Source organism: Ascidiella aspersa, chromosome 9, assembly GCF_963924565.1.
Source record: "Ascidiella aspersa chromosome 9, kaAscAspe10.2, whole genome shotgun sequence".
In the NCBI taxonomy this organism is placed as follows: Eukaryota; Metazoa; Chordata; class Ascidiacea; order Phlebobranchia; family Ascidiidae; genus Ascidiella; species Ascidiella aspersa.
The window spans coordinates 18,050,005-18,064,270 of record NC_139455.1 but is presented as its reverse complement, the minus strand read 5'-3'; the positions used below and the strand labels follow the sequence as shown (position 1 = coordinate 18,064,270).

The following is a 14,266-nucleotide window of genomic DNA, read 5'->3' as shown; positions in this document are numbered from 1 at the left end:
TGTGAGAAAATGTTAAAAAGTCAGTTGTGTCATTTTAACCACACCCGTGGAAATCTTTAGTTTATGATTTTCATTCAAAAGTATTGCAGTTAACGAGAAAGTTAAGATGCCGATTAAATAAATTTATTATTCAAATTGTGATGTCATATTTAAATTATTTAAAAAATGTATTTTAAATATCAGTAAAAAGGGTATTAAGTTTTGGTTTCATCCTCAAAAGGTGTTCGTTATTCCGAGACATTTTTGTGTCAACATATACGCCCACTACAAAACGTTTTTTTCTTTGCAGAACCTCTCAATTTGTGTATATATAGCTGACGGCATTAGATAGACGTGGAACCATTAAAACTGCGTCTGAATCACCGACCTTTACTTAGCGGAGAGACGGGACAAACGATAGCTCAGTCGACAGGGATATTTTCACAGAATTCTGTCGGAAGACCGGCAAAATATGGATCTGTCGGCGGGAATTCCTACCACCTACTGCCGCAAACGACAAGCCGTGATCCGATCAACAACTTGGTCACAACGACGAGCCGCTACTACATCGGCTTCGAACGAAAACTGCTCCGATTGCTTTAAAACTATTTCTGAACAAGCTGAAAGTCGTCTTCAGGAAGAGCAACCTCAAAGCACTCCCCAAAATGCGTCTGGCACCTCCGAAGAGGACAACCCATTTGAAAGCTGCCGAAACTCATGTCGGCCATCAGGCTTAACCGGCAATAGAACTTATGGAACGTGGTCAAGGACTCGAAACGTTCCTTCAATTACCAGTATATTGACGATAAGGTTTCTCCTGCTACTTTTGCTGGCTTCGGGAACGTTAGCATCGTGGTGGTAAGTCATGAGGTTTCTTATTTTAAAATAAACCTATTGAAATAACTATATGTGTGTTGCTGAGTTGATAAACTGCAATTTAGTATAAGCATGTATTTTTTTAACCTAGGAATTTCCGTGCAGTTAAGCACAAACAATTGTGTTTTCCGAAAAAAAAATCCTAAAAAATATGATCATAGGAACCTCTTGGAACCGCGAGATAAAAGGGGGCCTGGTGTGCTGTGTTTCGACTCTTCAGAATTGTTATAAATAGTTTCTCTTTGAAGCACCGCCACGCGGTTTGCTTACTCGCCAGCCGCCTTCCTTCATGTTTTATGCACCTGTAAATAACAACGACATGCCGGCGTATACGTCTTGTGCGTTAGTCAGAACCAGCCTGGGGTGGAAATGTTTTCGCGATTCGGGCTCGTCGGATTTCTGCTTTTCGACGTTTCATGTCGGGTTATGTTCAAATCCCGATCTGGCGCAGTTTATAGCTGCGAGGAAACTACGCTCTGTTCGGAATTTGGCCTTCAGTTTTATAGACTTACTGGAATAAATAATCGCTAAACCAATTTTAAGCCACCAAGGTAATTTATTTACCATAAAAAACGTCTGGAATTATAGCTTCAGCGCTATAAACATTATCTTATTTGTGAAGATCGTTTTCGATATGGATTATAGAAAATGCCTGTATCTTTAACATTGCATCACTCTAAGCCTAGTTGTAATTAGTGATTCAGTTACAAAATTTAAGATTAACCCTAGGTATTAATATAGAAGAGAACTTTGGCACATGTCGTTCGATGCAACCCGAAATACCGGGTTAAAAAGCATTTTAGGCATCGTCAAAAACGAATCCACGAGCGCAAGGCGTGTAATTATTCTGTGTCATAAAATACCCCCAAGCAGCAAGAAAAACCCGGCATGATATAATGATGCGACACGAGAGAATTGTGTCAGGGAATTTCACTTCTTTGGAATATAATTAATTTACAAAAAATCACGTATCGATATTTGATAACCTATAAGCAGATGTGTGGAAAATAAAACCAAGCAGGCATTATCCACAAGCTCGGTGCAACTATTCGAGAATCACCTTTATGGGCTTTATCAGCGCCGACATCGAATAAAGGCCGAAATCCCGCCACGCCGTAAAGATCATCAAAGTGGCAATAAATTATCACGACACGCAGCTAAATATAAGGCTCCCAACGTGTGTCGTTTTCTGGCTGGTCGTCCATCACTGCTAGACACGGTTGTCGTATTCGACTTAAACATTAGGTAAGAAAGACGGTAACACCTGCGCCGCCTCTGCGGACTGTGACTTGCAACAGCAAGCGCTAAGATATGATTGATCGTGCTAGCAGGACAGTCGATGAAAAACTAAGTCTATACAAGCATCCAATACTGCCCGGATATAAAGTAAACCGTCAGTTGGTTTGGGGTTAAAATGTGAATCGCAGCTGTGGTCCAGTAAGCGGTAATCTACAACTTGCCACCCGCGTTTTTGCCGATCCCTCATCCATTTCATATCTTGTTTTGACGTCCATCTTTGGTCACCTGTAAACAAACCCAAAAACGGTCATTTCCAAAATCCGCTAATCATTTAACACCACCAAAATGGTGGCTGCAGTATGTGTCTTTTCTCTTTGTGGATGCCATATACAACGTGCACATTTCACGCGTTTTTTCACGGAGCAATTTAATTTCCCTATTGTGGGATTAACACTTGTAAATCACACTCTGCAAAGCTTCAGTTGATAGTAATCTGCAAAGCTCAATGTCGGAATCTTTCAATCGCAACACGTGTTACTGTCTAACACTATAATCCGAAGTAGACTGTAGAGCCGCAGATACGCATGTAGCTTATAGAATAAAGGCCTTAAACATGACCATATGCCGCTTTGCTGTGATAATGTAAATGTCGATATCGTCAGATTGAGTTGATTTTCATGCGCTCGCAGCAGGTTGAGCTAAAATAACACAGTCGGACTCCAAAAACAAAACCTTATTAAAACGGTTAATATAATTCTTTATATAATTCAAATGCTAAATTTTTTGACCATATGATAATTTGTTTAAAAAGGGTAAAACGTAGCTCCCAATTAGGAAATATAATTATGGGTAATTTATATTTCTTTAGTTTAGCTTTGCAAATGCCAAACGACTTTCGCAGTTTCGGCAGACGCTTGCCCATATATTTTTTATATATCTAGTAGCGAAATAAGCGGTACATTGTTGCCTGATGATGTAAAAGGAAGTGTCTAATCATTAAATATTGATGCATGGAAAGTTCTCCAACTCTTTTGTACGTCATTGAATTAATCCAGGTTGTGAATCATGTATGCGAGACGCCGGTTGCAACATGACCTACATTTCGTAATTTACTAAGGCCGAGGCAAAACCGAATGCCACTGGTGCATTACAACGTTTTCAGTCATGACCGAAGTATTGTCGTACATTACGCCGGGACCTTTTTAATGCCCCACGTCGCGTCCTAATTGTTATGTATGGGTTTACTTAGGATGTCCCCCTGCTGTTATATAGTATTTCACGACTGGTATATATCTTAAACATGCCTACAGGAAATAAGTCTACTAGTGTATTATTATAACATAATTTTTAAATATGTTTGTATTTGTGCCAACAAAATTTATTTTTAGACCATCTTAAATCCGTTTTGTCTTCTCTTCTCTAAAACGTTGTCCCGTAAGGTTACATTTACTATTGTGATATGTTCATATCAGTAGGAGTACAATTGATAGTGCAGATTTGTCGACTGTTCAGCCTACCTTAACCTTTTGCGCCAGGCCTGTGAGCAGAAAACAGGAAATGCTGTTGCACATAAAATAATTAAAGCGCCGGCATGCGTCTTTGACTAAGAATGCAACGCATGTTACGAATATAAGCACCCCGGGGTATAAAACTGCTTCAAGCTAAAATAACTCAAGCACTACATACTAAATTATATAGGTGATGTTAAATCGTTATAAACGTATGGCATGAATTGTTTTGTAAACTCGTTAACTATTAATTTTCCCTCAGTCGTTTGCTTAAAATGTTTTGCATTCCAACGCAATCTGTTTACATATCTCAATTAATATTGGTTGAGAATCGCCTGAAACAATGTGGAAGAAAAAGCTGCTTGACTAGCTTATCCATATTAATCCACCTTTGTCAACGCATTAACGCTTCAGACTTTATTACATCCCGGTCTGTTGAATTACCATTAGAGATGCGAATCATATAAGATTTTCGGTGGCAATCTCCTACTTCAGCGAATCGAAATTTGCCAACACACGAAATGTGTTTGAAGTCAAAGCTACTGCGTCTATCTCACTGTCACCTGTTGTAAACACACGCCGGAATATGCGAATTAATGCTCTTGCATCGCCCAAAATTTGCGTCCTGGAGTGACACTAAGCAATCTGCCCAAATAGCAGGTGTCTGTTCTTGCGATTAATACATTCCTTTGCTTTCTCAATCGATGCAAGGCGGTCATTGCACGAGGTATACGATCCGGTACGTTTGACTTGATGCAACTGTCATAAAATAGACGTTTCGCTTCAAGCGAATAAACTTCGGTTTCCGTATAAAGGCCGGTAGGTGACAGTAGCGGTCTAATGAGCTGTCAGGCTTACATCGGGCGGCGAGGCGATTTGACAATCTGTCTGCTCGTCATAGTTTTAAAAATAGATGTATATCCGAGCATGAATTTCTTACACTAAAGCAGTGTTTTTCTTTTTATGGCTATCAAAACCCCTCAAAAATAATATATAAATTGCGGCAACCCTATAAGGTTTTTCCGTAGGCAATTCACTAGAATGTAAAAATAAACGGAACTGGAAATTAATAACACACATCAACTCTAATCCTACACAAAAATTTCACTCTAATCCTACAAAAAAAGAAGCAAAAATCAGATTTTTAAAGATTTCCAAATATGTCATGGAACCCATGAGGATTTTTTTTCGTACATTTGTTACCCATACCCGGTGGACTGACACAAACTAATTATGCATATGTTCTGTTCAGGTCTCCTAATTCGAATACCTCCCTGGTCAGCGTCAATCGAGTCTGTCTATGGGCAAGAAGAATAGGGGGCGCCCCTGCATCATTGTGTCGCAGGGAACAGAAGACAATCACAAAAGTAAGATGGTTTATTTGATCGCTTAAGCAGGGGTGCGGAGTCGGAGTCGGATTAGGGACTCGGGACTCGACGGAGTCGGTTTGTTTTTATAGAGTCGGACTCGGGACTCAGGAATCGAGTAAGACCACGTAAGACTACCCGAGTCCCGAGTCCGACTTGCGCATGTGCAGTATAAAGTATTCAAACTGATAGTGCCGCAATCTGTAAATTGTAAAGGTAGAATATAATATATGGTTGAATATTTTTCAACCATGTATTGTGGGTGGATGAATTATATTACACCCCTATGAGTGGATTGCTTTGTATCCACCTTAACTTATAGTTATGTAAATGGTAAAATGCAGGCTGGAGAGCCAGACGACAAAATCGCACATTTGGCCGTTGAGGTTTATTTGTTTGGCCAGGGTCGACCTCGGTAGTCGGACTCGAGTTATCATTAACCGCTTTTAAGGCCTGAATCGTACGCAGTACATTTACTGAAAAAATGTTATATGGCTGTAGTGATTTTTTTGCTAAATGGTGCAGGCGGATCATACATTTTTCATCCACTCTATTCGTGCTGTTTAAAAGCCATGATTCGAATTTATATACATGTCGATTTCTTGCAGATTCAGCAAGGCATCGAACGAGCGATCAACAGCTGCTCCAAGGAGTTCAAAGGTGATCGCTGGAATTGCTCGCAACATCCCAAAGTCTACTACGAGAAGATGATGGCGCAGGGTGGGTTTCTTATTTTACTGTGGCTAATTTATCTGGTCTTCATTTCAGCCAGCTTTTCATCCAAACAAACCTATCTGAAAAAAAGGTTTTATTCCGGCTTGACAAAACATTTATAAGCATTTTTTCAGTTTAGTTAGCCTATTTGCCACACTCACTTACTATACTTTGCTATATACCGTTATGTCTTCTATCGATACGAAGCCAAAGGCAGCAAATTGTGCTGATTTTTTTCGGCGAAAGGACAGACCGACGACCTACCGCGACCGTAATATTTAGCTTCGATATTAGATCGAGCGTTCTGGCTTTAAGAGTCCAACAGCTGCTGGTCCACTCGACCCTGCTCCTTCGCTTTTAGGGTCACGGCGGTCTCGATTATTTATTATTCTGCGCAGTATCTCGACTTGATCTACCGCGCAGTTATACCCTGCTTTCTGCAAGCTTTCGTGATTGTGGACAATGTGGGGCCTACATTTTGACGCACATTTTAGACGACCTACGTTGTTATTGAAAATTTGTTTTTCCCTAATTTTATTTTGTATGAGCGAGGTTTACCGCAAATAGTGAGAACGAGACTGTGCCCTGACCACAGCCTGTTAGTTTTAGATGCAAATCACCCTATTAAGAGCCTAATTATATTTTCAATAGCTGAGGGAAAATCCCAAGCCGGTAAGAGCTTGTCCTAATAAGGGAAAGGGATTTTCGAAACTTGGTCTTGTTTTTTTGATAGCCGAGTTCATATGTGAGTCACATTTAGCCACGGCCAGGCGATTTAATCTCGAAGCAGCGTCTCCGGGGCCGCGTCCTCATAATCGGGCCCCGGAACGTTCCGGGCGTTTCGCAATGTGACGTCACGCCTGGTCCGCGCGTCAGCGCTCTTTGATTTGTCGAGCACGTGTTTATTGTTGCAAAAATGAAACGCGCCTTCGGCTCTCCGGCGCGCGAGACTCGCCACGGCGGTAATTTGTTTCCAAAACACGACCATTTCGCGCCGTCCTAGATCCTGGCTTTGGGCAAATGACTTGTTCAGGCTCCACATAAAAGGACTATTTACTGGTTCAGCTGACTTGACCAGCTCGATTTTTTGTGTTGTTGATTCATTTTCACCTTGCCTTCATTCCCTCTTTATCAACAATGGTTTCACTCCTGCTGATTGTGTGTCTGCCATATTACGCAGATATGTGGTGGAGGCGGTTTATTTTTACCTAGATTCGTCCCTGATGGTCTGTTTTTTAAAAAAACGCATAAATTGAGCACAAATTGAATCTTTTTTTGTGCCGGAGATCGAAACCTATCGGATTTAGCGGAAATTATTTTTGTGTTAATGACAACGCATTTTGAAGTTCGCCTGTGGAACGAGCGACAAATGACAGTTTATTCTTCAAATTTTTGTTGAGTTTTTTGTTGCGATTGATAGGCTAGGAAAGTAAACAGCTCATCATAAGAAGAAATGCCAGGGAGTTGATTTAGAAAAATTGAAGCGTTTTGGCACAATCTGGCGGATGTGGCGTTTGATACACTGTTAACATGTCTGCGCGGTCTTCCCCACGCCTGTACATCTCAAACAACAGCAGCGTCAGCGGACGAAAACTCGTTCCGCGAACCTCCGTGTTCGGGATTATGTAGATTCGGATCTCCGCCGCCCAGTCGGACTTTCTATTTGTTGTCGTCGGTCGGTTTTTGGCTCGAGCAGTCGGACGTTTTGGTCGCAGGCATATTTACAAAGTTTGCATTCAGCCAGCCTTTAATGCTGCGTGTCAGAATGCCGAGTTGGAACATGTGAGTAGGGGGAATGGATAAGTTGTGTATAGCGTCATCTATGGACAAAGAGTCGACGTCGAATTCACAACACGCAGTTTTTTAGACTGCTGTGGTTTTTGCTGGAATCTTATATATGTTTCAATAAAATTGTATAAACCCATACTTCCGATCTCTATATTTTCGTCCATAAATTACACTGGTTATGGTGTCGTGGTGTATTTACGATAATCATGTTAATGTAAAATAATATTTCAATTACCATATGCGCCTCTTTTGCGATTGGTATAACACGTACAATCGCCGAACGGTATTGTCTATTCGTTACATTGGCCCTGTGCATTTGTAAAGAATGATAAACCTCAACAGAAGGTTTATATCCCTAAAAAACTCTATACGCGCTCTTCACGAATGTATAGGCCGCTGCTTTGCATGCTCGCCTTGCATGTTGGTCACGGCTTGGACTCGTCTGGGCTGGAGGAAACCGTTTGTCGGATCCCGGGCTCTCGCGCCCTTTCATCCTCCGCACTTCGCAAGTTATTTGAGGAAAGTCGTGATAAGCTTCTCTGGCGGTAAATATACAACTGTGGCTCGTTTCTCAACCCGGTCCCGGTCTGCGACGAGTCCTAAACTGGGAAGAGCGTGTGGATCCGAGCGTCTTAGAGAATTAGAAAACGAGTCCTTAGATGTCAGACGGCAGCATTACGCTTTCTGGGAAACCGTTGGTTTGACTTGATTGGATAAACGGCTTACGTAAGATCGATTCTAAGATTCCTAAATAATGTAGTTCAAAGCTATAGTTTGCTAAATTGTTTGCATCGTGTCAAATAAACTCTTTTTAAGAAAAAAAATTACAGCTCAACATCTTGTGTGGTGCATTGTAGATTATCATATTGTCTTAACATTCACTTCCGGAGACAAATCCTCTATTTCCGACTGGCGACGAGACGTGCGCCTGAAAGCCTCTTGCGGGTCGAATCGGGAACCGCAAGGCTCAGAAAACCTTCGAAATTTTTCTACGATTTCGGCGGATTAATGAGTCGACAAAGTCCGCTGTTTATTTACAATAATTTGTCAGGACACGTTCGCGAGTTCGGATCGCTCCAAGTAGATTAATCCTCAAGCCTTTTGCGTCCACTCATGGTCCGCCTTAAAAAGGCCAATGTGGACGATAGCGGGTGAGCGGAATTTCTCACCAGTCACGACAATTCCCATCGAGTCTTAACGCTAATTTGGACTGAAAAGCGAAATCAAGAATTTCCAGTAAATGCTGTTTTCAATAAAATAAGTTGTTGCGTAATTTCCAGCAAACAAAAAGTGCAGAGTTCGTAGAAAAGTTGTTTGGCGACGTTTTGTAACAAAAATGTGTATGCAAGAATTTCTATAAAATGAAAATACATCCAAAGCTGTTTTTCTGCTGACTCGCCCGAGTGTTGCTATAGGGTTAAACTATTCACGTACACTTGTTTGAAGGCGTCCAAAGTGTTTATAAACTGCGTCTCCTCGGATTAGACAGATACAATCTGTAGAGTCCATTAGAGAGTTGTGATATTTATTTTACTTTTCGTGTCCAACAAACGCGCGGTATTTCGATAAACTATAAACGCACCCCGAAATAACATCAAACAACCAACGATGGTATGTATACAAGTCAACCGAAATAAATCACAAATCAGATCTCTTACACGGAGACTCTAAATGCCAAACTATAAACTTGTTTTTTTGCAAAATATCGTTACTTAAACACGGTAATGCTACTTTACCACACCTATAAACTTCACTAATAATGAAATAATATTTATTTTCCTGAGGCTATTAAATTATGGCTTGGACAATTGCTTAGCAGCATTGCTATCGTTTAAAGACTGTCAGTTAGCTGTCACCGGCAATCCAGGCTTAGCCGTCTTGTCCGGTATTAATCCGGGTCTGCGCAGTGCCAGGCGGATTCTCTCTCGCCGTATTTACGTCGCAAACTACAAAGCGACAATGATTAGCCTTTTAACCTTGACCAGCCTACTGGACAGGCTGTGGTGACCTCTACGTGTTGTGCCAAAGAAGAATTGGATTACAAAATAGTCGCCGCATTCCGCAAAATTTTGCGTTAAAATGACCGAATGCGAAAGTTTGAGAACCGATGACAACAACAACGGCAAGCATTTGTTGTTTTTCCGCATACATTATGTAATGTGCCAGTTTTCTAAGCAAGGTCGCGTTCACAGTTAAGAAAGCCCTGGTTCAAAGCTTGAAGTCTAATTTTTTAGGGGTGAGAGGTGAGGTTTTGGGAAGCTCCGCACGTCAATCACTATTACTAAAGCAATTAGCGTTAAGATAAGCATTCCGAACACAATAAAATCGTTACAAAAAATATCATTAGAATTTGCTTTTAAGTATTTAGTCTCTATAGTTTAAAGTCAGATTTCTCATTTATTTATTCTTCGGTCTTAGTTTTTCAACCTCTTGCGTTTTACTTTTTAGGTCAACGCGAAAGTGCCTTCGTTCAAGCTCTTACTGCAGCAGCGATTACGTATGAAGTGACGTATGCGTGTACGTCAGGTCACCTGGACTGTGGATGTATCGAAAAGACGATGATACAGCGCAGAATGCTTCTGCAAATGGTTAGTATCGAGTGGTGAAAGAATGCACGAGCTCAATTGTCCCCATAGATTGGGCTTTGGCGTTGTGGTAAAAGTTTAGACTAAAATGACTTACAATTCATCTTTTAGTCAAGTTTAAACGAACATTCCTCACTTTACTGCACACAAAGGTGCATGTATAAACATTTTGTGTAAGTTTAAGTATACCATAGAAATTCATTAGCAAACTAATAATAAGCCCTAAACCAATTCACATGCTATGAATCAGGCTCATAAGAGATTCCTTAACATCAACAATTGTGTCTATCAAACAGTAAAGTCTCAAATGAACTCTCCTTAAATATTAACGGATGAAATTTATTTGCCTTTATACTTGATTTTGCTAAACAGTCTACTGATTCGAAAACAAAAATACTTCTAACAAAATGTATCGTCTGTGGGAGACTCCTTACATACGAAAGCGTAGGCCTATAAGCTCAATATTAGGGGGGTTCTTAAATCCTTTCCTTAGTAAGCCAACGACTTCGACTTCTAATGAATAAGAGTTTTTCAAAACGTTCAAAATGATACCTACTTCTGTATTTGATATTCTCATTACGCCCACCGACTTCTGATTTTTCCCGATCGCAAATTACCACGTGTCTTCTTCTCCAGGAGGCCAAGCGCCACAAGGTCACCGTCACGCGTGAGAAGCTCATGGAGGCGATGAAGCGTTTCAACTGGGGCGGGTGCAACGATGACGTCAACTTTGGCAGCTCGAAGACCCGACAGTTCCTCGACCAGGAGAGGCTGGCGGCGCGAAGTGACGTCAAATCAGCGGTGACGCACCACAACTACGAAGCCGGAAGACTGGTGGGTTGCAGTGGACTATAGGCATATACTTCTTGTATTACCGAGACCGATAGCCGATGTTTTGGACAGAAAGCTGTTCCGTAAAAACCGATACCAAAGACGTCATTACCAGCCTTATAAACAAGTGATTTTGAAATGACTCAAGTCTCAGTCAAGTCATTTGAAAAATAACTTAAGTCCAAGTCAAGTCTTTTGCAAAAATACAAGTAATTTTGGTCAAAAAACTTAAGTCAAGTCAAATCATTTAAAAACAGTCACTTAAGTGCACTTAGGTCAAGTCAATGACTTAAGTCATTACAACACTGGTCATTACTATTGTCCAATATGTTAAATCGGTTACATTAAAATGTATTTTTACCAGGTTTTTATGTAAAAAAGTGAGTGAGCAAAGTTCGATTGTGAAACCCGTTTTCAATTAAATATATTCTGAAAAATTACCTTTAAGGTAGAAATCGCTATTCACGGCTGATATGCCAAATTCAGCAGTGTGGTATTAGAGCACCGATTGCACCCTAATAATCGGACTGCTTACGATATTACCACTTGTATCCCGTATCGCTCTGATCCGATAATATCATGCATTCCAACCCGACTGATTATGCGATCTCAATTTTTCGATTTTTATTGGACAAATTTTCCGAGAAGCTGCGATCCTTTTAACTATTATTGCGTGTTTTTGGTTCACGAAAAAAACTAAAAAAAAACATTTTATTTATCGTTGACATAGTTTTACTATAGGAAAGTTTCTGTTATGTATTCCTTGAACCGAAACAGATAACACTTTTTTAATTTCCTTGACAATAAATCAAAGAAAAGATTAAAGGTTTTCGGGAAAAAAGACTTACTAGAAAGCAGCAAACCAAATTTCCGTTTGCCAATATACCAGCCCATAAATACACGACAAACAACCCAACCCTGACTTATCCGAACCGCATCGACACATTTTTCACGCTCGTGCCACGGACATTAAAAACATGAAAACAAAATTCCGACACGCCCGGTCAGACGGGTACTCGAATAAGCGACAAAAGAGCGCGGCAACCCTTTTGGAAGTATATCGGCTCAGCGATGTACCGGGAAAAAACACTAAATCAGCGGCTCCGCCACAAAAAATACCCAACGCGAATTCTCACACGTGCAAAGCGCCGGCTAAAGTGATTAACTCGAGCGCGCACCGCAGATACGACTCGCAGCGAGAGAAAAGGCATCTTGCCGCTGTGTGTGATCCTCGCCGCGTTTCGAAGCGCCATCTCCCGCCAGCATCTCGTGTTTACGCCCGATGTTTATCTCGCAGGCGCACGCGCTCGGCTAATTTTAGTCGCCGCGGCTGCGTGGTTTTCGCACTGGCTTGCGGGCGCCTTGCTTGAAGGTCATTAAGCGCCGTGTTTGGATGTCATTAAGCGGCGCGCTAAACAAGGATTTTCGGCGCCCGACTGTTGGCCGCGTTTCGTGGGGTGTTGCCCAGTGTTTCAATGCCCGCAATACTTGCAGATTTCTTATCTCTCATTTCTCCCGCGTGCCAGCGACGCTGCGTTGCGACCAGCGCCAAGGAAAATCCCGCCATTAAATAGACCGCAGTTTAGAATTTTGCCAGTCGATCGTACACGGATCGTTTAATGCGCTATGATCGCAGCTCAAGTTGTAATATAAAAAAACTTACATAAAAATCTAAGGCTCATAGCTTGCCGCTTAGCGTCTGGTTAAACTTGGTTGCGTCATGTTTTGCACTTTATGATTTAGCATGTCGCTAATCGACCGCATCACAATCCAATAACGCAGTCGACGTGGCTTGGTCGTAAATCTAACCATAAGATGATTACACTTTTGTCGACGGAGATTATGACACAATTATATACAGACTGAATCACCATTGCGCCTTTGTTGTTCATGTTTTTCATTAAAAACAACTTGATAATTGAAAACTTTATTTTTAAATAATAAAAAATAACTCTATTAAACATATATTATGTCAAAAAGTTAAGGTAACATCGGTGCAATAGTACCCGTAAAACTCTTTCATGGATAACGTTAAATATAGGAGTTAGGTGATTTAGCTATCTTGGTCGAAAAATTTAGTTTGCTACCCACAGAGTATACAGATAAAAAACAATGTATTTTCCTGTTGTATTGGCCTTGCAATGTTCGAACGTATCAAACAGCTCAGACATAAAGATAAATGCATTTATTGGGGCTGCGAGAAGAGCCTAAAAGATAATTTCAAGCTGGTTTATGAGCTCGAGAATAGTTTCACAAATAAATGAGTTGTCATATGCACTCTAGTTTGGTGGTTACGAAAGCCTACCTTTAATAAAAAAAAAATGTAAAATGATTTACAATTTAAGTTCATCTTTAGGTTGTATTCCAAAACTATATAACTGTTTCTCTATGTGTTTACAGCTGATTTGTATGACGGTGTGTTTGAATGTTATGTTGAATGGCATATGGATATACAAAATTATTTTGTTCTCAGGCATATAACCTGTTTCATTTTGCTTTGCAGGCGATCGCCAATCACATGCGAAGCGCATGCAGATGCCACGGCTTTTCGGCAAGTTGCACAATGCGGACTTGCTGGGACAAGATGGAACCTTTTCAGGAAGTCCGCAGGCGAATCGCTTCCAGGTTTGTTTAAACTGTAAATGTTGTTTTCCTGCCTTGTGACGTCACATTTGTAAATGTTGTTTTCCCGTCTTGTGACGTCATAATTTGATCTGCTTTTTACAAATTTCGCTGTTTTATCAGGTTTGAATCAGCGGTTCGCGTTTCGGCAAAGTACAACGGATCGAACTTGGTCCGCTTGCGTTCGAGAAGAAGACGCCGGCCGCGCCGCAGCGCTCCGGAGGAAAACGCTCTTCCCCGGAAGAAGGTGGCAAAAAAGGGCAAGAAGAGCCGCTTGGCGCAGAGGAGGATAAGGATGAATCGCATCCTCCGCTTCAGGAGAAGACGACGGGGATCTCGGACAAGGAGTATCTCAGAAGAGGACTTGGTCTACTTTCGGCAATCTCCCAGCTTCTGCAATCGCTCGAAGAAGCGCGGTAGTGTCGGGACTCAGGGGCGTCAGTGCAATCCGGCCACATCCGGACTCGGAAGCTGCTCGTATCTCTGTTGCGGAAGAGGACACAGGAGAGAAGTGCACACCATCACCAAGAAAAGCAACTGCAAGTTCGTCTACTGTTGCCAGGTAGTTTGCGAGGAGAAACAGGAGGAAGTGGTCAAGCACTACTGCAACTAATTCTCGCCTCTTCCCGTTGCCAGGCAACGTCGGCGTCTTTGGTGTGACGTCACTACAGCAGATGAGGAGCTGCGTTGCGAGAGTTTCGGAAAAAGCGCCGGTCCTCGGCGGAAATTGCTTTGACATAAGCCAGTGTTTCTCAGC

The 14,266-nt window shown here is 41.4% G+C and overlaps 1 protein-coding gene across 1 annotated transcript; it reads left to right on the top strand.

Moving 5' to 3' along the window:
• Positions 1–451: 451 nt before the first annotated feature.
• Positions 452–14,122, top strand: LOC146133366 (protein Wnt-6-like). Its single transcript, XM_083397721.1, has 7 exons — positions 452–837; positions 4,855–4,969; positions 5,578–5,689; positions 9,920–10,059; positions 10,693–10,890; positions 13,391–13,512; positions 13,633–14,122. Exons 1-7 carry the CDS (start codon positions 452–454, stop codon positions 14,120–14,122), a joined length of 1,563 nt encoding a protein of 520 aa, XP_083253847.1.
• The last annotated feature ends 144 nt before the right edge of the window (positions 14,123–14,266 follow it).